Below are 25,490 nucleotides of genomic sequence, written 5' to 3'. Positions count from 1 at the left end.
AGATGCATAAATCTTACACACCAACAAGTTATGTTGCTCAGTTAAATTTTAATAAATTTTCAACATAAAAGTGTGGGTCAATTATTATTCAACCCCTAGGTTTAATATTTTGTGGAATAACCCTTGTTTGCAATTACAGCTAATAATCGCCTTTTATAAGACCTGATCAGGCCGGCACAGGTCTCTGGAGTTATCTTGGCCCACTCCTCCATGCAGATCTTCTCCAAGTTATCTAGGTTCTTTGGGTGTCTCATGTGGACTTTAATCTTGAGCTCCTTCCACAAGTTTTCAATTGGGTTAAAGTCAGGAGACTGACTAGGCCACTGCAACACCTTGATTTTTTCCCTCTTGAACCAGGCCTTGGTTTTCTTGGCTGTGTGCTTTGGGTCGTTGTCTTGTTGGAAGATGAAATGACGACCCATCTTAAGATCCTTGATGGAGGAGCGGAGGTTCTTGGCCAAAATCTCCAGGTAGGCCGTGCTATCCATCTTCCCATGGATGCGGACCAGATGGCCAGGCCCCTTGGCTGAGAAACAGCCCCACAGCATGATGCTGCCACCATCATGCTTGACTGTAGGGATGGTATTCTTGGGGTCGTATGCAGTGCCATCCAGTCTCCAAACGTCACGTGTGTGGTTGGCACCAAAGATCTCGATCTTGGTCTCATCAGACCAGAGAACCTTGAACCAGTCTGTCTCAGAGTCCTCCAAGTGATCATGAGCAAACTGTAGACGAGCCTTGACATGACGCTTTGAAAGTAAAGGTATCTTACGGGCTCGTCTGGAACGGAGACCATTGCGGTGGAGTACGTTACTTATGGTATTGACTGAAACCAATGTCCCCACTGCCATGAGATCTTCCCGGAGCTCCTTCCTTGTTGTCCTTGGGTTAGCCTTGACTCTTCGGACAAGCCTGGCCTCGGCACGGGTGGAAACTTTCAAAGGCTGTCCAGGCCGTGGAAGGCTAACAGTAGTTCCATAAGCCTTCCACTTCAGGATGATGCTCCCAACAGTGGAGACAGGTAGGCCCAACTCCTTGGAAAGGGTTTTGTACCCCTTGCCAGCCTTGTAACCCTCCACGATCTTGTCTCTGATGGCCTTGGAATGCTCCTTTGTCTTTCCCATGTTGACCAAGTATGAGTGCTGTTCACAAGTTTGGGGAGGGTCTTAATTAGTCAGAAAAGGCTGGAAAAAGAGATAATTAATCCAAACATGTGAAGCTCATTGTTCTTTGTGCCTGAAATACTTCTTAATACTTTAGGGGAACCAAACAGAATTCTGGTGGTTTGAGGGGTTGAATAATAAATGACCCTCTGAATAAACTTTTCACAATTTAAAAAAAAAAAAAAAAAAAAAAGAAAGAAATAACATTCTTTTTTGCTGCAGTGCATTTCACACTTCCAGGCTGATCTACAGTCCAAATGTCACAATGCCAAGTTAATTCCGAATGTGTAAACCTGCAGGGGGTTGAATACTACTTGTGGGCACTGTATATAGCTCTAATATATATATATATATATCTCCATCCATCTATCTATCTATATTTTTTTTTTTCTGCAATTGCAATGGAACCGCAATATATTTGCGGTTCCCTCATTTGTGACAAGGAGCGGGAAATAAATACTCGCCTCACCCCAGGGGAAAGGAGGAGGAAGCTCAGACAAAGTAGTTATTTGCCAAGTGCGGAGCTTCTGCACAGGCGGGTTGAGGCTGCAGTGACATTTCTGAGCCATAGATCCATACTGACCTTTTTTAGATAAGAAAGTTGTAGAACAACTAAAAAGTATTGCGTCACCAATACAGACCCATTCTTCTAAGTAAAAACATCTGATACAAACTATATATCAAGTAAATCGGTGGATTCAAGGGGTCTATCCTGGTGACATCTGCCAGTTAACCTCCTCCTGCAGTTTTTGCAGCCATCACTTTGCTCTAGCAATTGACATTAGAGAAACTCAAATTTCTGCCATTGGAGCTCATTAAAGGGAACCTGTCAGGTGCAATATTCACCCAGACCCAAGAGCAGTTCTGGGTGCATATTGCTAATCCCTGCCTAAACCTTCCCTGTATCTAGTAAACTTTTTCTAAAGATCTCTTTATATATTCCAAAGATCCTTTATGATATACTAATGAGTGCAGGGACTTGTTGTAAGGGTGTGATTTTCCCCCGACTAGTCTGCCCTCTTAGCATGTTAGTATGCCCACAATGGTGTGCTAAAATGCTATTCAATGGCCACTGCCTAGCATTATCAGCAGTGAGACACATACCTGTGTCCGTTATCACTGCCTCAGATGCCGGCTTTAGGGGCGTGCTAACATGATAAGAGGGCAGACTAGTCGGGGGAAAATCATTACAAAATACTACTATTGATTTTAAATACTATTAGAAATATGCACCCACAACTGCTCGTGGTTCTCGGTCCATATGGCACCTGACTGTTAGGATTGTCTCTTTTGTCCATAGCTATCAATTTTTTTGTGACACATTATACTTTATACTATACTGAAGTAGTATTTTCTTGGATTTAGAGTTTCATGCAATAAAATTAACTTTTAATGATTACTCATAAAATGTTAACGTCACAACGGACACACATCTACCACAAAGCTCCTAGGGAGGTCATAGTTTAAGAAATAATGACCAAGTTTACACCCTTTACTAGCACCCACACACCTGGTAAGGATGGGAGTCTATAGGTGCATGTAAAGGGTGTAAACTCCCACTGTGTTTTTGCAAGAACTACGAGTCACTATTATAGGCCACTCCAAAATCTTGGCCAAAGCCTACCTAGAACCCCACTAATTAAAAAAAAAAACCCCACAACACAACAAACAGAAAAACAAAAGTGTTATTTCAGGGGATAGACCGTGGTCTTCCCACACCCAAGGAAAAAAAAAAAGGAAAGGAAAGAGAAAAAACAATATATTCAAATGAAATATACTCTTTACCAGTAACAGTGGTCTACTATATAAAAATTTGAGTACAAAAAATAGAACGGTCTCACCGGGTCCATATGAGCCAGGGTGCATGGATAATCCCACCAGGACAAGGTGCTCCAGTTAGCACGGATGGAGCTGACCCTAACCTACCCGGGAGGAGTTTACACCCTTTACTAGCACCCATAGACTCCCATCCTTACATGGTCTATGGGTGCTAGTAAAGGGTGTAAACTTGGTCATTATTTCTTCAACTATTACCTCCCTAGGAGCTTTGTGGTATATGTGTGTCCGTTGTGACATTAAAATTTTATGCATAATTATTAAAAGTCACATTTTAGTTATTTGCAGTTTTCCTCTACTTTATATGACTATCGCGCATACCTCTTGGATTCTGTGCTGTATCTTATAACAGAGGAAACTTATTCCATTTTTTGCAAGTTTATTTCCAATAGAATTAAAAGACATAAACCATCTATAGCCTGGACTGGTGGCTTCACACAAGGCAGATGTAATGCTTTGTTCCCTACGGTTTTCCGTATCGCTGCTAAAATGCATGGTTTTTGCCACTATCTTCCAAAATTGCAACAAAAGCTAAGCGGTTTTGCTGTGATTTTCAAAAACCATTAAATTGTGTGAAGCCATTCTTATAATTTCCGGATGGCTGTCATCAATGCCATGTTGTGAGCCTTATTCCCTCTCAGTAAATGGTCACGTGCCGCCTTCCCGTCCTGTTCGTACCTTTCGGAGAAACAGTTCTCGCTCTATTTTGATTTGTTGATCCATCTCCTCATACAGACACCTCACCTCTCGCCCGTGATCCGTTTCTTTCCTGCCGTATACAAAATTACAGGGACATCGTGAGCTAAATGCAACAGCCAAGCTATGGTTCATCTTTTATCAGAAGCTTATCATAGATATAATACACATAATAATGGACATTATGCTAGGGTTACAAGCTTATGTATATCAGCTGAGACGTCTCCCAGTGATAGAGGGAAGACTGTGGTCAAGACAAATAGGAGACATGTTGGCTCTTATAAGACTCTTGGTAGAGAGAGCCTTTTTGTGGAGACTGTTGCATAGATTTAAAGGGGTATTCCACCCAAAACCAGATACCACATTACCATGGAGTAGGTGATTGTTATTTGATTGGTCAGATACAGACAGAAGAAGAACAATATATGGGCCCTTTGAAGATCAATAGCTTATTATAATGCACAATTCCACCTGGTTTGGAGTTAGACGTGACCCCCCTTATCTCTTGGGACCCTGTGCGGCTGTACATATTGCACCAATTATATGTCCGCCCTTGTGCTCCAATGTTTTGTAGAACAGATGACTTCAGTCTTGTGACCAGAGATGAACAGGGAGAGAACAGGGACTGAAGTCAGGAGGAGCTGAATGGTGGTATATGACCTCTACTACTTCGAGGATAGCCAAGTGCCGTACTTGGCTATTGTCAATTTTTTTCAATGTCGCAGACCTTAAAAAGGAGCAGCAGGGCACATGTATCACCAGCCGCACCATTCAACTCCTCCTAGACGTGGCAGTGTGGCCAAGGAAGATCTGGTGGAGAGTCCACACCAAACTAAACGTTACCACTCATTTCACTGCAATGCACCTTCTAGGTGTACCTATGTTTTACCATTGGAAAACATGGGTGTGAACAAAGAACAAGGGGATCCATTTCCAGGGTTATTCCAAGCCATTCTTTCACCCTAGTAAGCCAGGGGCGGACATATCATTGATGCAGCCTCTGCAGTCGCACAGGAAGCCCAAGAGGTCAGGGGCCCATTTCCACCACCAAAGTAGATAGAATTGTACTTTTTCATGAGCTTTTGGCCGGAGAGGGCCCATATATTATTCTTGCACAGGGCCCTTATCTACCTGTGTCCACCAGTGTTGTAAGCATAGGGCAACCACCCTGAAATGGATGACCCTATGATGTGGGGGTTTTTTTTTTTGTTTTTTTTTTTTTAAGCCTGACAGATACATGGAAAAACCTTTGAAGTTTTGGGTCATAAATTGTGATTTTGGGTTTAGTATAATCCCAGGTTGTATAATATTACATGATCTATAGTAACTCGCCTGTTTCCAGCCGACTCTGCTGCCGCACCATCTCTGTCCTTCTGTAATCTTATGTATGTATAGCCATTACCCTTAATATAGACAGCGTTAAAAGTGCAGTGGTTCCATATCATTAGACATAGACACTATTGATATAAGTATATGGTATATACATAAGGAAGATGTCAGGGACCATCCTGCCCTGCGGAGTCAGTGTAGGCACTTGGTATTACAGTACAAAGGCTGCACTATATAAACTGGGAGCAGCCACTTTGTACAACAATGGCAATATTGTTCTCCCTTTGTGAATTAATTGGCTTCTTCCTACACAATAAAACTACAAAAGGTGTAAATTAATGGGACACAAGCACTTATTATTCACTGTACAAAATCCAAGGGATGTCATTAAGGGGAATCTGTCACCTAATCTGAAAGCAGCATAACGTATGGGCAGAGACCCTGATTCCAGCGATGTGTCACTTACTGTGCTGCTTAGTGTACTTTTAATAAAATCACTGTTTTATCATCTGGAGAGGACTAGTAAACCTGTAGCCATTTAGTCCACCATATTCATGAGCAATGTATAATGCCATCCTCACCACTGATTGACAGCCTTCTGCCTATGCAGAGTGGACAAAAAAAGCTGCCAAACAGTGGTGTGGGTGGAGGTACAGAGCTCAGCATTCAGAGGACTGGTAGCATTTGCAGCAGATAAAACTGAAATTTTTCCAAAATTACAGCAAACAGCCCACTAAGTGGCATCACTGGAATAAGAGTCTCAGCCCTTACATCTTACTGGTGAACATAGACAGAAAAGGGTCCTTGTGCAAGAACAATATATGGGTCAAGAGGTCATCATAATGCACCATTGCATCTGCTTTGGAGGCAGGAATGGGCCTCTTTAGCCCCAGTGTTGCTGCACTGGTTGCACCAATGATCTTGCCCCCCCCACCCCCACCCCTCCAGCATGTTCAACAATAAGCTTACAGAAGATTAGCGGTGCCAGAAAAGTGACAACTTGTAATGGAAACCGTCCAAATGCTCCTTTTGCCACTGACACGAGTCAAGATGAACACTAACGCCCTGGAGGAAAATCGGGAGGAGATATACGTTTTCATCCAAGAACCGTTTTATGAAATTGCAGAAAGTCTAGGAAATCGAATTTCGAAATTTGGGGTCCCTTTAATTATATCAACGGAGCAAACAAAACCCTAAAGATAATGATCTAATACAAGTCTGTTCTCGAAACAAACGCTACCAAATAACTCCGCATCCAGAAGGCACAAAGCAGCTCGTCATGTAACCAGAGGGATGCACACGTTATAATCATCATCGGATCCGAGCGATAATTATAGCGATCCATAAAAATCTAATGGTAGAACTGGATATCTGCAAGGTCAGACCTGCTCACTGCACAGTCATTCAAGAGTTAAGAGGGAGTAGATTTGGGGAATTACACACCTTTTTAAAGCCTGTTCCAAAGTCTCCTTTTCACGATCCACATCCCGGATGTAAGAGGAAAGACCGAAGAGAAGCTCCTCATACTTTGTAAGCAAGTCGGGACACTCCTTGCGTAGACGATTCCACAGATACCGACTCTGCCTGTGTCTTAGGAAAACAATGCACAACGCAATAAGTTAGATAAGGGAGGTAATGCATAAATATGACATACATAGGATGGGTGCTACTAGCCTAAGGAAACTTAGGAGGATGACTGGCACATCTTGCCAAAAAACCCTTGGCATGTGTACAAATTGTCATATGTATTCCATTTCTGTTCACTTCAGCCTTAACGCTTTGTGTGAAGACACCATATGGGCTGTCGGTGTAATGGACACTCTGCATTTTGTAGATTATAGTATAAGCATGTTACGTAGCACGTAATCAGACATATAAAGATGTATAACACAAAGGGAGAGCTCCAGATTTAAACAATATGAGACTATAGATATAGCACATATTCCAGATAGAACATTTGGACCCTCGTGGGCAGGGACGTACAAATAATTGGTGCAACCTGTTCAATGGCAGAGGGGCTCAAGATGTAAGTGAGCCTACTATCCTCTCCAAAGCAGGTGGAATTGTATATTATAATGAGCTATTGGACTGCAAGGGGCCCATATATTGTTCTCGCACAGGGGCCCTCTTCTGTCTGTGTCCGCCACTGCGCATGGGGTCCCGCTGAACCAAACTGCTACCCTCCTGCATCAGACACGATTTGGCATCAATACTGCAACTGGCATCTACATGATTAGAGTGTTGGGGCTCCCTTTTTAACCTGATCGTCACCCTGAAACTATGATTGCGTGCTCCTGATACTTGCCGTGGCAATATAAGGCCACGTTATGGCCACTGGGTCTGCCAGCTATTAGTGGCCTGTTCAGATTTTGGCAAAACTTTAGTGGTTAAAAAAAAAATAATTTTTCTTGTGTCATATAAGTTTGCGTTAATTCCTAAAAAGCACTTTAAAGGTTAACAAACTATCCTTCCCACAGATTTGAATATGGTGAGGGGTGCGTTTTTTTAAAATGGTATCCCTCTGGTTTTTACTTTTTGTTAGTTAATATACTGTGCAATATATATATATATATATATATATATATATATATATATATATATATATATATATATATATATATATATATATATATATATATATATATATATATATATATATATATATATATATATATATTACATTTTTTTTGCAAAACTTACAGTATATATGTATATATTATATATTTATATACACACAGTACAGACCAAAAGTTTGGACACACCTCATTGAGAGAGTTTTCTTTATTTTTTATGACTCTGAAAATTGTAGATTCACATTGAAGGCATCAAAACTGTGACTTAACACATGTGGAATGAAATACTTAAAAACAGTGTGAATCATCTGAAAATATGCCTTATATTCTAGGTTCTTCAAAGTAGCCACATTTTGCTTTGATTACTGCTTTGCACACTCTTGGCATTCTCTGGATGAGCTTCAAGAGGTAGTCACCGGAAATGGTTTTCACTTCACAGGTGTGCCCTGTCAGGTTTAATAAGTGGGATTTCTTGCCTTATAAATGGGGTTGGGACCATCAGTTGTGTTGTGCAGAAGCGTGGTGGATACACAGCTGATAATCCTCCTGAATAGACTGTTAGAATTTGTATTATGGCAGGAAAAAAGCAGCTAAGTAAAGAAAAACGAGTAGCCATCATTACTTTAAGAAATGAAGGTCAGTCAGACCGAAAAATTGGGAAAACTTTGAAAGTGTCCCAAGTGCAGTGGCAAAACCCATCAAATGCTACAAAGAAACTGGCTCACATGAGGACTGCCCCAGGAATGGAAGACCAAGAGTCACCTCTGCTGCGGAGGATAAGTTTATCCGAGTCACCAGCCTCAGAAAACGCAGGTTAACAGCAGCTCAGATTACAGACCAGGTCAATGCCACACAGAGTTCTATCAGCAGACACATCTCTAGAACAACTATTAAGAGGAGACTTTGTGCAGCAGGCCTTCATGGTAAAATAGCTGCCAGGAAACCACTGCTAAGGACAGGCAACAAGCAGAAGAGACTTGTTTGAGCTAAAGAACACAAGGAATGGACACTAGACCAGTGGAAATCTGTGCTTTGGTCTGAGGAGTCCAAATTTGAGATCTTTGGATCCAACCACCATGTCTTTGTGCGACACAGAAAAGGTGAACAGATGGACTCTACATGCCAGGTTCCCACCGTGAAGCATGGAGGAGGAGGTGTGATGGTGTGGGGGTGCTTTGCTGGTGACACTGTTGGGGATTTATTCAAAATTGAAGGCAAACTGAACCAGCATGGCTACCACAGCATCTTGCTATTCCATCCAGTTTGCAATTAGTTGGACCATCATTTATTTTTCAACAGGACAATGACCCCAAACACACCTCCAGGCTGTGTAAGGGCTATTTGACTAAGAAGGAGAGTGATGGGGTGCTACACCAGATGACCTGACCTCCACAGTCACCAGACCTGAACCCAATCGAGATGGTTTGGGGTGAGCTGGACCGCAGAGTGAAGGCAAAAGGACCAAGTGCTAAGCATCTCTGGGAACTCCTTCAAGACTGTTGGAAGACCATTTCCAGTGACTACCTCTTGAAGCTCATCAAAAGAATGCCAAGAGTGTGCAAAGCAGTAATCAAAGCAAAAGGTGGCTACTTTGAAGAACGTAGAATATAAGACATATTTTCAGTTGTTTCACACTTTTTTGTTACGTATTTCATTCCACATGCTTTCATTCATAGTTTTGATGCCTTCAATGTGAATCTACAATTTTCAGAGTCATGAAAATAAAGAAAATTCTTTGAATGAGAAGGTGTGTCCAAACTTTTGGTCTGTACTGTATATATATGCACATATACATATTTGCAAAACTTATTTTTTTCTAGGGACACACTCAGTTTTGTAGTGACTTTAAGGGATCTATCTATATATTTCCAAAAAAATTAGAAGGCAGAACTCCACTTTTTTTTTCAAATAAAATCTTCTTTAATGGCCCATATCACAGGACGTTTCGATTAAGGATTGAACTTTTTCCAACAGTGTACCAAAACGTTCTGTGATATGGGCCATTAAATAAGATTTTATTTGAAAGAAAAGTGGAGTGCTGCCTTCTGATTTTTTCGAAATATTGAAGGGACGGTAAAATACTGTTGAAGGATTTTTTGCCCCCGAGTGGTTTTCAAGTTCTGCTCTGAAAAATTGTTGTTATAACATACATTATATATATATATATATATATATATATATATATATATATATATATATATATATATATATATATATATATATATATATATATATATATATATACATATACATACATATACACACACACACACACACACACACACACACATATTATATATATATATATATATATACACATATTATACATATATACACACATATACATATCCATACATGCATACCATACATAACCGTGTTTTTCCAAAAATAAGACACTGTCTTATATTTTTTTTGCCCCCCAAAAAAGCGCTAGGGCTTATTTTTGGAGGAGGTCTTATTCTTGGAGAAACACAGTTGGGGGTAAGTTTACCCCCCAAAAAAGCAGACCCCCCCCACTTCCCAGGAGACTCATACTCACCAGCAGGGGCGGACTGGCCCACCAGGAGGTCGGGAGAATCCCCGGTGGGCCCCTGCTATTGATGGCCACGCCCCCTATGCCCCGCCCCCCTACCCCCCCTGGGCCCCTATGGATATGTGTGAGAGGGCCCCTCTCCCCCGGCCGGTAATTTCACTAGTTATATCGGCACATTGCCGATATGATTAGTGACAATCCCATTCCCTCTGCAGCGGCAAGCAGGAAGAGCGATCTCCTGCTCTGCCTGCTGTCACTGTCAGTGCCGCGCGGCTCTGACTCATCTGCGCAGCGACACTGCAGGAGGAGGCAGTCTCAGAGCGATGACTGCTTCCTTCCTGTGCAGGTGCTGGCACCATCGCGCGGCGGAGGACGGACCCGGCGTCGCCCCAGGCCAGGCTGCCGGAGCACCAGCGCGTAAGTATAGAAGGCGGGGGCCTGGGGGGGTGTGCGGGAGCCCCGGGGAGCGAGCAGGGGCCCCGGGGGTATGTGCGGGGGCTGCTCTTCTTACCAGTCACCTGCCTGTATCTGCAGCCCCCGGCGCGTTCCTCATCAGCGTGTGCATGCCGGGCACACTAGCAGGAGGCAGCGCGCTGTGCTGTTCCGGCCCTGCTGTGTGGCCGACATGCACACAGTGCAGAGGAGCGCGCCGGTACCGGTGACCGCAGCTTCTTCCTATTCAAATGTATTTGCGTCTTTCAGACGTAAATACATTTGAACAGTGCGCCGGGACTGGGCCCCGCCCCCGACGTGCAGCAACGTGATGAGATCAGCGCATTGCTGACGTCATCACAGTGCTGCGGGCGCCACACTGGATACATCAGGAAGCGAGCGCTCCATGGAGGAGCCGAAGAGACAGGTGTAATTAATGGAGATGTGTGGGGAGGGGCTGAGGACACAACGGGGAACATCTGAAGGAGACACAGCTTTGTGACAGGCAGAGGAGGAGTACTGTATTCCGAGGGAGGGGGGGAGGCAGGAGTGTGTAGTGATGGGGCAGTGTAATTTGTGTCTGCAGGGGGTGGTGATGTGGGGTGCAATGTTTTATGTCTGGGGAGGGGGTAATGGAGGGTGCTCTGTAGTGTGTGTGTGTGTGTGTGTGTGTGTGTGTGTGTGTGTGTGTGTGTGTGTGTGTGTGTGTGTGTGTGTGTGTGTGTGTGTAGGGGCTGATGGACGGTGCATTGTGGGTGTGTGTGTAGGGAGTAATGGGGGTGCATTGTGTGTGTAGGGAGTAGTGGGGGTGCATTGTATTGTGGGTGTGTGTGTAGGGGGTGATGGGGGATGTATTGTGTGTGTGGGGGTAATGGAGCGCGTAGCGTGTGTGTGTGTGTGTGTGTATGGGTAATGGGGGTGCATTGTATTGTGTGCGTGGGGAGATGGTATTTGTGTGTGTGTGTAGGGTGTGATGGGGGATGCATTGTGTGTGTGTGTGTGTGTGTGTGTATATGTATATGTAGTGGGTGATGGGGGGATGTATTGTGTGTGTGGGGGGGGGTGATGGAGCGTGTAGTGTGTGTGTGTGTGTGTGTGTGTGTGTGTGTGTGTGTGTGTGTGTGTGAGGGTAATGGGGGTGCATTGTAGTGTGTGTGTAGGGGGTGATCGGGGGTGCATTGTGTGTGCGTAGGGGGTGATGGGGGGTGCATTGTGTGTGCGTAGGGGGTGATGGGGGGGTGCATTGTATTGTGTGTGTGTAATGGGGGTGCATTGTAGTGTGTGTGTGTAGGGGGTGATGCATTGTATTGTGTTTAGGGTGTGATGGGGGGTGCATTGTGTGTGTATGTGTGTGGGGTGATGCGGATTGTGTGTGTGTGTGTGTGTGTGTGTGTGTAGGGGCTGATGGACTGTGCATTGTGTGTGTAGGGAGTAATGGGGGTGCAGTGTGTGTGTGTGTGTGTGTGTGTGTGTGTGTGTGTGTGGAGTAGTGGGGGTGCATTGTATTGTGGGGTGTGTGTGTAGGGGGTGATGGGGGGTGCATTGTATTTGTGTGTGTAGCGGGTGATGGGGGGATGTATTGTGTGTGTGGGGGGGGGTAATGGAGCGTGTATTGTGTGTGAGTGTATGTGTGTTATGGGGGTGCATTGTAGTGTGTGTGTGTGTGTGTGTGTGTGTGTGTGTGTGTGTGTGTGTGTGTGTGTGTGTGTGTGTAAGGGGTGATCGGGGGTGCATTGTGTATGTGTAGGGGGTGATCGGGGGTGCATTGTGTGTGCGTAGGGGGTGATGGGGGGTGCATTGTATTGTGTGTGTGTGTGTAATGGGGGTGCATTGTAGTGTGTGTGTGTGTGTAATGGGGGTGCATTGTAGTGTGTGTGTGTGTGTAATGGGGGTGCATTGTAGTGTGTGTGTGTGTGTGTAAGGGGTGATCGGGGGTGCATTGTATTTTGTGTGCGTGGGGACATGGTAATGGGGGGTGCATGGTATTTGTGTGTGTGTGTGTGTATGTAGTGGGTGATGGGGGGGGGGATGTATTGTAGTGTAGTGTAGTGTAGTGTAGTGTAGTGTAGTGTAGTGTGTGTGTGTGTGTGTGTGTCATTTAATTCTCAAAATTTTCGTTTCATTCACCTTTTCTGTTCTAATATTTTACAATGTGAACGACCATGGCTTGCCCCCCCCAGTTTTGATCCTGGGTACGCCCATGCACAGGCCTGAGTGGGCCCCGGCCCCCAGCCTTTCAATCGTAAACTTCAGTGATCGTACAAGTTCTGTATGATCACTGACGTTTTCGCAGTTGCAGGACCTTTAGTGACATCACATGTGTCATGTGAGTCCTAGCGGTGCACTGCGGGAGTCCCCAGGCCTGCACCGACCGCGCTGGTATTCAGATGTATGCGCGTCTTTCAGGCGCGCAATACATTTGTACAGTGCAGCCGGTGACAGGAGGGAGAGCAGCTCTGCTCAGCCCCGCAACGTACCGTCATCGCCAGGGCTGCAGAGGAGCGCGCCTCAGTCCTGCACTGACATCATCATCACCAGGGCCGCAGCTGCAGGGATGATGAGGAGGACGCGCAGGCACAGGTAAGCGCTCCAGAGGAGCCGAAGATGTACTTTTATATGAGTGGCTGCGGGTGGGGGAGGAGAGGTGTTATTTTACAACTGGCATTAAGAAGCAGTGGGGGACTTTATGGAGCATATTATGGGGCAGTGGGGGACATAATAGGGCAGCGGGGGACATAATAGGGCAGCGGGGGACATAATAGGGCAGTGGAAGGACATTATAGGGCAATGGGGGCCATTATGAAGCAAATTGGGGCATTATAGGTCAGTGGGGGACGTTGTGAAAGAAATTGGAACATTATAGGGCAATGGGGGACATTATGAGGCATCAAAGATTTTGGAAGGCAGCATAGTATAATGAGGAGGGGGGGATTTATACAGGGATGTAGTTGGGGGAGATATTATAGAAAGGGAAATTTTTGGGGGGACATTTTGGAAAGGGGCACTTTGTGGGGTTATTTTGGAGAGCAGGATTGTGTGGTGATATTTTGTGCAGAAAGCAATTAACAACCCCTTCTGATTCCACTTGTTTCCCCGGACATTATTAAATAAAAGGGGCCAGGATGAGGGACATAATTACTATATGGGGCCAGAATGAGGGACATACATTATTGGTTTATGGTGGGACGTGGGGCATAATTACTGTAGGGGCAAATTAGGGGACATTATTACTGATGAAATATAAGTTAATTTTGAGGATACTGTCTCCAATGGGGGAACAAGAAGCCAGCACTAAATGTGCACTTCAGCAACTAAACATTCCAAACTGTACTTATTATAAACATTTTGAGATTTTTGGCAAAAAATTGCAATTTCTTGAGCTACCCCGCCACGTCAAGGCAAATCTCATTTGAGGCAGTCCTACACTAAAACATTTTTATAAAATGTGCCATACGGCCTCACATATGAATAGTAGAACTGCTCTTAGCAGCACTCACCTGGTCTATTTCAATCCCGTACCCATGACTGAGTCATGGCTGTGGGCGGGACAGGTCCAAGCAAATGCTGCATGAAGTAAATAGCCTGTGGACAGGGCCTGATGACTGAATGTGAACAGTCACCAACCGCCAAAATCTAGACAGATGGAATACATCCCAAATTGGGGTGCATAGCAAGGTGGGGGTCAGCCACCGACCAATTCAATGAAGAAAAAACAAAAAGCCAGCACTAAATGTGCACTTCAGCACTAACAGCCATGACTCAGTCATGGGTACGGGATTGAAATAGACCAGGTGAGTGCTGCTAAGAGCAGTTCTACTATTCATATGTGAGGCCGTATGGCACATTTTATAAAAATATTTTAGTGTAGGACTGCCCCAAATGAGATTTGCCGTGACGTGGCGAGGCAGCTCAAGAAATTGCAATTTTTTGCCAAAAATCTCAAAATTTTTATAATAAGTACAGTTTGGAATTGTTAGTGCTGAAGTGCACATTTAGTGCTGGCTTTTTGTTTTTTCTTCAATGGGGGAACAAGAGACTGACGTGGTGTAGAAATTGGGGAAATAGTGAGGAATGTGCCCTGGGAGTGATCGGCTATAGGTGACTGTTATTTTCTGCAGAGTCGCGTCATGGCAGGAAGAAGTGATGACGGTCAGCGCCGGATGAAGAGAAAAAGCGAAGATGAATAAAGTCAGCTAGAGACGTCACTGGCAAGTCATTCACGGAATTTCTCCCTTGTATGTGGTTTGGTCACGGTGTGGTGGTATTTCTCCCTTGTCCCTTGTATGTGGCTGTATTTGGTCACTGTTTGGTGGTAATATGTTGTCTGATCACTGTGTGGCGGTATTTATCCCTTGTATGTGGTTGTATTTGGTCACTATGTGGTGGTAATATGTTGTCTGGTTGCGGTGTGGCGGTATTTCCCCCTTGTATATGGTATTATTGATTTTGATATAGTGGATTGTGTTGTGTATGGAGGTCACTTTTTCTCTCTATAAGGGGGAGATTTTTTCCAGTAGAAATTAAATACTTAAACATTTAACCCCTCCCCTCCCTGTCCTGTGACTATTACACTGCAGTAAATATGCACTTACAGAGGTTCTCCAGTGAAAACAAGTAATCACCTTTACTAAGGCCACATTCACACACTGAGTATTGAGTGAGGTTTTTTTACCTCAGTATTTGAAGCCAAAACCAGGAGCAGTAAAATCAGAGAAAAAGTGTGTGAACGTGGCCTAAAGATAAGTGAATACTTATTCATCTGTATGGACCGATTGCTGGGACCTGCACCGATCGTGCAACTTTTATCCCCCATTACACTGGAGCTCGTGTCCGACTCGACCCCTGATCCATTAATTCCCTCTGTGGCTGCGAGCGCTGTGCTTGTTATTATCTGGCTGCTCCACAGAGGATGAATGGAGCTGCGGTCACACATCCCACCCCACAGAGGATTAAATGGAGCTGCTGTCACACACCTCACCCCACAGAGGATGAATGGAACTGCGGTCACACATCCCACCCCACAGAGGATGAATGGAACTGTGGTCACACATCCCACCCCACAGATGATGAACTGAGCTGCAGTCACACACCCCACCTGCTGCTGCAAAAAGTTCCCCAATCTTCCGATCGGTGCGGTTTCCACTGGTCTGGTTCCACCGATCAATAAGTTATCACCAACCTACCCTGTGGATCGGTGATAACTTGTTTTCACCAAATACCCCATTACTGCAAACGACTAATTGTACATCCCAGTTATGGTGCACAATATAGATGTGCAGGAGTCGTCTGTGTATACAGTCAAAGCAACACAATAATGGGGATAACGCTAATGGGTGTTTATATTTAGCTGTAGGGTGGGCCCCTGTAGTCAATTCTCCTGGTGGGCCCCAGACAGCCCAGTCCGCCCCTGCTCACCAGACCAGGACGTCTGCGTGGCTCCCAGGTCCTCCTGTGATCTCCTGTCGGTGCTGCACGCCGTCCTACCCTGCTGCTAGCTGACACGCTGACACACAGAAGATCCCAGACACACACAGAAGATCCCAGACACACACAGAAGATCCCAGACACACACAGCAGATCACAGATATACACAGCAGATCACACACAGCAGATCGCAGGCACACACAGCCGATCACAGATACACACAGCCGATCACAGATACACACAGCCATCACAGATACACACAGCCGATCACACACAGCCATCACAGATACACACATCCGAACGCAGAAAAACACAGCCGTTCGCAGACACACACACACAGCCGATTGCAGACACACACATCACATCACAGCCAGCACTTACAGCAGCAGAGAATGAAGCAAGTCACGTGTCCGGCCGCAGGTCCTGTTCGTTGCGCTCCACTGCACTGCCTCTCAGGATTCTCCCGGCGAGAAGAGATCGGTGTCACTGGATGAGGTGAGTGTGTATGTGATCCGATGTTTGTGTGTGTGTGTGTGTGTGTGTGTGTGTGTGTGTGTGTGATTTGTTGTTTGCGTGTGAGCCGATGTTTGTGTGTGCGATCTGATTATGTGTGCGATCTGATGTTTGTGTGTGAGATCTGGTGTGTGTGTGTGAGATCTGATTGTGTGCGTGTGTGTGAGAGAGCTGATGTGTGCGATCACTGCAGGACCTGCCGCTCAGTGTTGGGTGAGTGTAATTGCCGGGTGCCGCTCTGTATAATGAAGTGTCCTGCAGTATTTGTATCTTTCTTAGCTGCACGGACACTTCATTATTGATCCGGGACTAGGGCTTATTTTCGGGGGAGGGCTTATATTTAAGCCTTTCTCCGAAAATGCTGAAAATCCCTGCTAGGGCTTATTTTTGGGGGAGGTCTTATTTTTGGAAAAACACGGTATAATTAATATTATATATATATATATATATATATATATATATATATATATATATATATATATATATATATAGTCTCCCCTAAAAGGCACTACAAAACTGAGTATGTCCCTAGAAAAAAAAAAGTTTTGCAAATTTTCTTGAAAGATTGCTGTGCCAAATGAAGTTGATATAAGATAGACAAAGAGTCAATTCTTTTTTTTTTTTTTTACATTTATGTAAAATTTCTGATATAAAAAAAAAACAGTGACCTAAATTTACCATAAAGTACAATGTGTCACAAAAAAGCAACAACAGTCAATGGGATATGTCGAAACATTCCGGAGTTACTGCCACAAAGTAACATGGCGGATTTGAAAAAAAAAAAAGTTTGTTTTTTTCCATGGGTTATTTTTCATGTTTTTTTGTGAACCTGATGAAGAGGTTTTTAACCTCTGGATGTAAATATTGAATGTTTACCCCTTTTTATGTCTGCATTGGAGGTCGCAGGGGCCTCCTTAACTCTTGGGCACCAAGGCGGCTGAATGCTTACACCAATATTATGAGCGCCCCCGGGGTCAAAGGAGACTTATTTCCAGGAAATGCTCCACGGGAGAAAAGTTAGCCAAACTAGCTCTCTTCCAGATGATTGAAAACAGAGGTAAAAGAGGCTTATGTGCCCAAGAGCCGTTTCAGGGTATTTTTGCACCTGGTTTGCTAGTTGAGATATGGATTGATAGTGTAATAGAATTTACTTTAAATCCCTCTGTCCTCGAGTTAGAAATTGTTTGTTTAGAAATTACAAATGCAACGTGACCTACTCTTCGACAACTCTGGTAGCCCCCAACTGTTCCATGGTGGCACAGAACAGCATGTCCTCTGTGTCATCATCTTCATCTGACCATCCGGATTGGAAGGTTTCCTCCATTATCTGCCTGTCACCATCTTCCTCGCCATTTGCAATATTAACGCCTAATAACTTACCTAAAAAAAATATAACAAAAACATAAGCTTTTTAAGGGTCTATTCATGATTTATATAATGAATGAACAAAAAAGCAAAGCTAATCAACAGTAGTTTCTGCATGGAAGACTTAACCGGAATCGCTCAGCAGAAAATCTACTAATATTTAAATCAGGTTTTTATGTCAAATGTATTTTTTTACGAGATGTGGGGGAATTCCAAAGGTGGACGATTAAGGGTCTTCTACGTATCTTGAATTTTGTTGATAGAACGTATATGAAATACCAAGATTTCTTCTCTTCTATTCATCCTGTGTATTCCTCTGTAAAATTCAGCTTTCGACAAATCAGCCATTTCCCAGAAGGATTTTGAATTGCGTATATTTGGCAACCTGCAGTTTAGCTTTTTACGTTTAGCTGTCAGCAGTGGGGTCCTCCTGGGCCTCCTCCATAGCGTTTCATTTCATTCAAATGTGGACAGATAGGAGGCATCCGTGTTAGCGCAACCTGAGTCCTTGGAGTGTGGGAGGAAACTGGAGAACCCGGAGGAAACCCAGCAAACATGGGGAGAACATACAAACTCCTTGCAGATGTCGTCCATGGTAGGTTTTGAACCCAGGTCCCCAGTGCTAACTACTGATCTGCCTATAATTTCCAACTTGTTTTCTAAGCACTCAAGAGTATGGAAAGTTTCAATATTCATTCCTTTGCCCTTCTATTGTCTTCTGGACAAGCAAGGTGCAAGTGACCAATAATACCGTATGTTCTGCCTTTAAAGGAGACCTTCCCTTAATTAGCTCATTTATTGGGGGGTAATAGGTCCTATTACATGGCGGTTTTTGGTGTCACAGGATTTAACGCCTCGAAAAAACACCATGCCAGGAAGTAGTTGAGGAAGGAATTGTAAATATTTGCCAGTGATAATCAATCTACATGAAAGGTGCCCGATGTCCCAAGACATTAATACAAAAGGTACATTTGGGCCATCTACCTAACCACAAATATGGCTCTACTCTTTTATATATTGTAACCCATGGGCGTTAGTGCCCGGTTGCCTTTGTTACCTCTACAACCGGTCATTAATTTGGGCTAACATCTCATATTGCCAGTTTAGGGAGTCGTGGCAGTACAAAATGACTGTTCAAACCAGGCACAATCTCTTGCTTAACCCTTGTCGTGGCCAAATAGTTCAGTGCCCCTTCCCACCTACTTGTACATCTTTGCTCCTGTAAAGCCAGAGTGATCATTCAAGAGAAATGGAAACCGGTGCCAAGCAAGTAGATGGGAAGTTGCACCGAACTGTTAGGCCAAGGGATCATTGCGAGTTTCTGCTTGGTTTGAACCGTCATTTTGTGCTTTAATCATTCCCTTTTCTGTTTTGAAAAAGAAAAATCATACATGAACCATCATTTGAGTCCCCACAACAAAATGACAAAGCTGAATAAGTGGTTACCGAGGCCCATGCTGAACTCCACAGGAGTGAGGTAGCCATTATTGCTTTGGTCCAGGCTTTCAAATACAGCTTCTAATTGTTCTGGCGTTAAAGGAAGCTCATTCTGCAGCCGCTAAAACAAAGAAAAAAAAACAACATAAATCAGTTACAAGTCAGCAGTATATTCATGAAACTTGCCCACCTGTTTCTGCAGCGCACTCTTGCATAGGATTGACCATGCACAGGGATAAGCTGGCACCCATTACCTTTGGCAGCACTTAAACTGGTTATCTAGCGTTAATATTTTTTTTGTTTGTGACATGGGTTGATATAAAATAAAAGCCCTATTTACCACTAGTCACCTCTTGGGTTGCAGTTCAGGCCACAATGATGCTCGGTGACTACTCTAGAAGCAATCACTGTTGAGTGGAAGGTGTAGGGCCACAGATGCCTCACCAGTGACTGGACTAGTAAGTCATCAGAGAAACATTCAATGATGTGCTGATCCATATCTTTGTGGCCGATGCGGCAAATCACAGAGCCAAAATAACCAATTATTTTTCCTTACAATTTGAGACTATTTAATGCCACTTGAAAGGAATCAGAGCCAATCATAGGCTTTAGATGTCTTGTAGCATCTGGGCGGCATAGACACTGCTTCTGGAGCCAGCTCCGATCACCGAAGACCCAAGCTTAATCCAAGAGGCTGACAGGAGGCAATTATGTCTATTAGTATATATAAAAGAAAAATTAACAACCCATGCCCGCTTTGTAAAGGATTATTCACATGTTGTCTCTTGAGCAGTTCAGAGCTATGCAGTCCTCTCACTTCCTAGTCTCTGGTGGGGCGGGCTCTGCTATAACACATTCAGCTATTAGTGGATTCTTATGGGGTGTACATAGCTATCACTATATTTACATATAGGATACGAAAATGTGAGCAGCACTGATAAATCCACACATTATTGGTGCAGAGACGTCAAGGCAGCTATTCCATTACAAATGCATAGAACAAAAATAATGAAAGTAACACTCCATGGTTAGTGAAACATTCAGACCTTTATTGGTCCATAAAGTATGTCAGTAACGTTTCGATCCCTAAGGATCTTTTTCATTATTTTTGTTCTATATTTACATATAAAAGATAACAGGTCCCACAGCTCCAGACAGTGAGAGCCATGATTAGCAAATCTGCTCTGGGAGAAGCTGATGATGCTGGGCAGGTTATTTTGCAAGATTGATAACAGCAGCTTGTCAGGAGCTGAGAGGGAGGGGGTAGAGGTGACCAGCTAACTGCATATAGAAAGCAAGAGGCGAGAGAGGTGGCTGGTATGTTAGGAGTTAAAGCCTCTACTGGAATGTAGTTACTGTGCCCTCTTGGCCAGGGTCTGGGTAGGCTTTGGTCGGCCTATATGCCTATAGCCACCTAAAGAGTTATGTAATGCCTATAAATATTAACCACTGTCTTTTCAGGGGCAGCCAAAGTACATAAAATATGACTCCCTGAAAAAAGATCTATAATATCTGAAACTTTGTATATAGACAGGTATTGCAAATTAATAAATAATAGATATTTAAATATGGTCAATATGGTATTGGAAGGACTACTGTAAGGCAGCAAAGTAACAAACATCAAAAGAAAAGGAAAAAATGCTCAAAAAAGTCTCAAATAATAATGACCTTTATTGATTAAAAAAAACCAACAGGTCAACAGGTCAAGGGGGAGGACGACAGACAACAATGAAATGGTGGCAAGTCCAACAGGAGAGGACAGGAGTCATAGATATTACATTATATAATAAGTATTGTAAAGTTACATTATAATATAATACAACATACGAGGAGTTAAGCAAAAGCAATCAAGTGGATTATGTAAGTACATTACAATAGATGCATATACCCACCATAATGGCAAAGCACAGCCCTCTCCTGCTGGAAAGGGGCCTTTCAGCTATATGTGAACATACTCTTCCTTAAAGGAGAACTATGTAATGAGGGGTTAACAGATCCCCTGAAATGTCCGAGACCATATCTAAAGCCCAACATCAGATCCAATTTCCTCAATTAGGCAATGTTATGTATGAAAATAAATGTGATATGAAAATAGAAAAATAAGCTAAATCTAACACTAAAAAAGTAAATGCTTAAAAGTACAAATGATTAATAAAAAGCCCAATCATCATGAAAACATAAAAAGGAAAGCTGTAAGATGAGAAATGTCTGATCACTAGGGGGAGTACAATGCTCAGCGCTTCCCATCGGTCCTATAGACATATACAATGGAGCGGCTATGTCCGTGCGTGATAATGCTACTCCATTTAATCTATATCACAAAACAAAGAAGAACCAATGGGAATCATAGTCCAAATTAACAGAGAAATAATAAGTCATAGACTGATTACTTGCAAAAATATAAAAGTGTATTACAAAATTACCTTACGGCAAGAGTTAGATCATATTAAATAATTAATATACACATAATACAACAGGTTTTATAAAAAAAAGAGGGGGTCCTGATGGTAAAATACAGAGGTCCAACCAACATCAAAATGGGGGTGAGATTAGAGGTCCAATATCCCTATATATTAAGCACACCGCAGGAAATTCACATATGCTAGTAAAAGCAATCAACAAACATGCAGGTGTATGGAAACTGCATCAGAAGCCAAAGTGCCTGTAAAAACATACAAACGTAGAGGGGTGGACCTAGATACTACCAAAAGACTGGGGCTATAAGGTAGATCAACTGATCATTTCAGCAATAAAAAGATATAAATGCCCCAAATCCAATATCGCGTGAGTCACCGGTAGTACTCACTTACTTATAATGGTGTGGATGCCAGTTTGAAAAAATGTGCCCCGACGCGCACGTTTCGTTAGCTTCCTCGGGGGGCCATGGTGTATAGGGATATTGGACCTCTAATCTCACCCTCATTTTGGTGTTGTTGAACCTCTGTATTTTACCATCAGGACCAACTCTTTTTTGTAAAACTTGTTGTATTATGTGTATATTAATTATTTAATATGATCTAATTATTGCTGTAAAGTAATTTTGTAATAAAAAACTTTTATATTTTTGCAAGTAATTAGTCTATGACTTATTATTCCTCTGTTAATTTGGACTATGATTCCCATTGGTTCTTCTTTGTTTTGTGATATGACATTGTATTGGGTTTAGTCCTATAATTAGCTGGTAATGGCCCTGCATTCTGTCTTTTCTTGTTATATCTATTTAATCTATAATTGTAGTAAGGAGGATCCGGATTATGGGACCTTTTTTTTTTAGTGGAGAGGTGATAAAGTCACTTTGAGGAAACACCTTTAAGGTATTAACCAACCTTAGGCCATGTGCGAATTTACCATGGATTTTACCGCAGATTTGCTGCAGAAAATGTGTCTAACATTTCTGCAGTCAATTTCCCAGCAAAACCTATGGGTATCAAAAAAAAAAAATGCTGTACACACACTGTTCTTTTATACCTGCGGATTTACCCGCGGAATTTCCGCTGCGGAATTAATGAGCATGTCACTTCTTTTCTGCAGGTACCTGCGTTTTTTTCCATAGATCATGATAAAAAACCGCAGGGACCAACCCGCGGAAAAAACGCGGCAAAAACGCGGGTGCGGTTTTACTGCCATTTTTGCCGCAAGTGCGGTATTCTGCCAGAGGGTGTGGATTTTTCTTAAGAAAAGTCCATTTTCTAGTGCGCACATAGCCTTAAAGGGGTTTTCCACTACAAGCCGATCTGCATCACCTGGGAGCGGCCAGTAAACAATGTACGGAGATGTGCTGCCCCGCTATGTGCACCATTTACATCCGAACACAGAATGATTTGGTAACAGCTGATGAGTGTCATAAAGGATAATCAATATTATTTTAGTGGAAAATCCCATTGAGGTGATGTTTATATATATATATATATATATATATATATATATATATATATATATATATATATATATATATATATATATATATATATATATATATATATATATATATATATATATATATATATATAAATTATATAACATACATATATATACACACATATATACATACACATATATACATATATATACACATATATACATATATATATACACATATATACATACACATATATATACATACACATATATACACATACACATTATATATATATATATATATATATATATTATATACACACATACATACATATATTATATATATATATATATATATATATATATATACATATATACATACATACATACATACATACATACATATATACATACATACATATATACATACATTATATATATATATATTATACATATATATATATATATATATTTTTTTTTCTTACCAAGACAGACAAAATTGGAATACAAAGAGGTATAAAAATAAAATTTATCGGCCAGTGTAAATGCTCCTTAGGGCTTTGAAGGTTCACCTACCTGAAGATCTCGTTTGGTTATTAGCCCTTTTTCCTCCTTATCGCAAAGTTGGAAGAGTTCCTCAGCTTTTCCCATCATTTCCTTTGAATCTCTTGATAGAAGGGAAGGGGTTGACTGTCTGGAAGCTTTTAACCCTTTCCTTACCCTAAGACATGGAGAGCACCTTGGAGAAGTACCCCTTTGTTCCATGTCTGGGGGGTGGCAGGGTTTGACCACCGGTTATTTTCAAAGGAGAGCTGCAGAAAACACAAGAAAATGTAATATTTAGGTGATCTACTGTCCTACAGAAGAACTCATGAGTCGAATATCAGTTTAATTACTGGTTGGAGAAAAACAACAATCATCACAGACCTGCCATCAAGACGAGCTCCCTGACCGATTCATAGCCATAACTATGTCCTGCCATGTACAGTGAAACATAGAACCTGCAGAATTTTTAATGAAACTCAACTGCAAACCCCCATGTATGCATTTAAAGGGAACTAGTCTTGAAATCCGTAGTTTGGACAGCATGGATCAGACACTAGTTGCGTTCTTGCACAGTCAGGTATATTTTATTCCAAAATGCAGAATTTCAGAGAAAACATACCTTGAAAAGCCGGTCGGGTACTTTGCGTCTCAGAGAACTAGTCCCAGGACGATCCCAAGATGTTTCTCTCCACCCCACTCCCCATGACTGACAGGTGTGTGTGTGTGTGTGTGTGTGTGTGTGTGTGTGTGTACACAGGCAAAGACTCTTCACTCTCGGGGATCAAAGCAACTGTGGAGTGACCATAGCCTAGTCAACCAAGACGCACAGCCCCAACCGGCTTTTTAAAGTGTGTTTTCTCTTGGAGTCCAGTGACAATGTCTTGTGTGTGCTTAGGAAAGTGAGGTGGGGCAGCAACAAATAAAACTAAGATTTCACTAATGTAGGTGCTTATTGCTCTGGGTCAAGTTGTCATTACCCAGAACAATACACCGGCCAGGAACACGGGGAGGTTCTTTGTGAATCTTAAGTTAAGCATGAAAACCACCTCCTTAGTAATGAGATCTGTTTGGCATCTAAAAGGATTCAAATATGTGCGGTCAGTACATCTCAGCTGATCAGTCTCTATATTCGCATGTTGAAACACTTTTTTAGGAAAGGTATTAGATATACGCTAAACTGTTTTTAGTACTAACATCTATCTATGAAGACCTTCCAAAAGTCTTTATTATGGCATCTGCACCCTAACAATCCTAAGCAAATTAACTTTTTGTCCCCCGTTGCATGTAAATGACTGTCCGATGGGCGACACAGACCATTTTTAACCCCTCCAGCAAGTCTTATAATTCAGTTGCTTTACCTCTGAATTATGTTAATTATGTTCCATAAAATCAGTGTGCAGGGATGCAATGGAACCACATGGTGCAAAATTATTGGTTAAAAGTTATTAGGGGTTATCCAGGATTATATTAATTTTTTTTACTATGGGACAAAATGTAAGGAGGTGGACAGGCTTTTATTAGTTTTCCCCTGAAGACACCAATAGTATTGATGTAATGTGAAATGTATTAGGTTTCTGTACAATATTTGCATCGAACTGGGTGAAAGGTTAAGTCTGCCCAGCAACAGAATGCAGGGTCAGAGACAGTTAACAGTTGTGATTAGTGAGAGGGGCTAGAGTGCAGAGAAAGACTTTGGTTAGTGTGCAGTGAGGACCTTTTATAGAGCAGACAAGTACAAGATCAGCAAAAAGAAACCATAAGTGGGGATAGAGATCCAGAACACAG

General features: G+C 42.6%; 1 protein-coding gene across 1 annotated transcript in view; it reads right to left on the bottom strand.

Annotated features, from left to right (window-relative positions):
• CRACR2B (calcium release activated channel regulator 2B) overlaps window positions 1-25,490 on the bottom strand; it is a 103,193-nt gene that overhangs the window by 31,493 nt on the left and 46,210 nt on the right. The window contains exons 2-6 of the mRNA XM_075326376.1: window positions 23,736-23,971; window positions 19,311-19,422; window positions 17,717-17,879; window positions 6,468-6,614; window positions 3,678-3,768 (exon numbers count right to left, since the gene is read on the bottom strand). Coding sequence (XP_075182491.1) covers window positions 3,678-3,768; window positions 6,468-6,614; window positions 17,717-17,879; window positions 19,311-19,422; window positions 23,736-23,924 — 702 coding nt within the window. The 5' untranslated portion in view covers window positions 23,925-23,971. The remainder of the gene's footprint in view (window positions 1-3,677; window positions 3,769-6,467; window positions 6,615-17,716; window positions 17,880-19,310; window positions 19,423-23,735; window positions 23,972-25,490) is intronic.

The sequence above is a fragment of the Anomaloglossus baeobatrachus genome, chromosome 10, assembly GCF_048569485.1.
Source record: "Anomaloglossus baeobatrachus isolate aAnoBae1 chromosome 10, aAnoBae1.hap1, whole genome shotgun sequence".
Taxonomy (NCBI): domain Eukaryota; kingdom Metazoa; phylum Chordata; class Amphibia; order Anura; family Aromobatidae; genus Anomaloglossus; species Anomaloglossus baeobatrachus.
This window is presented reverse-complemented; position numbering and strand designations above follow the sequence as displayed.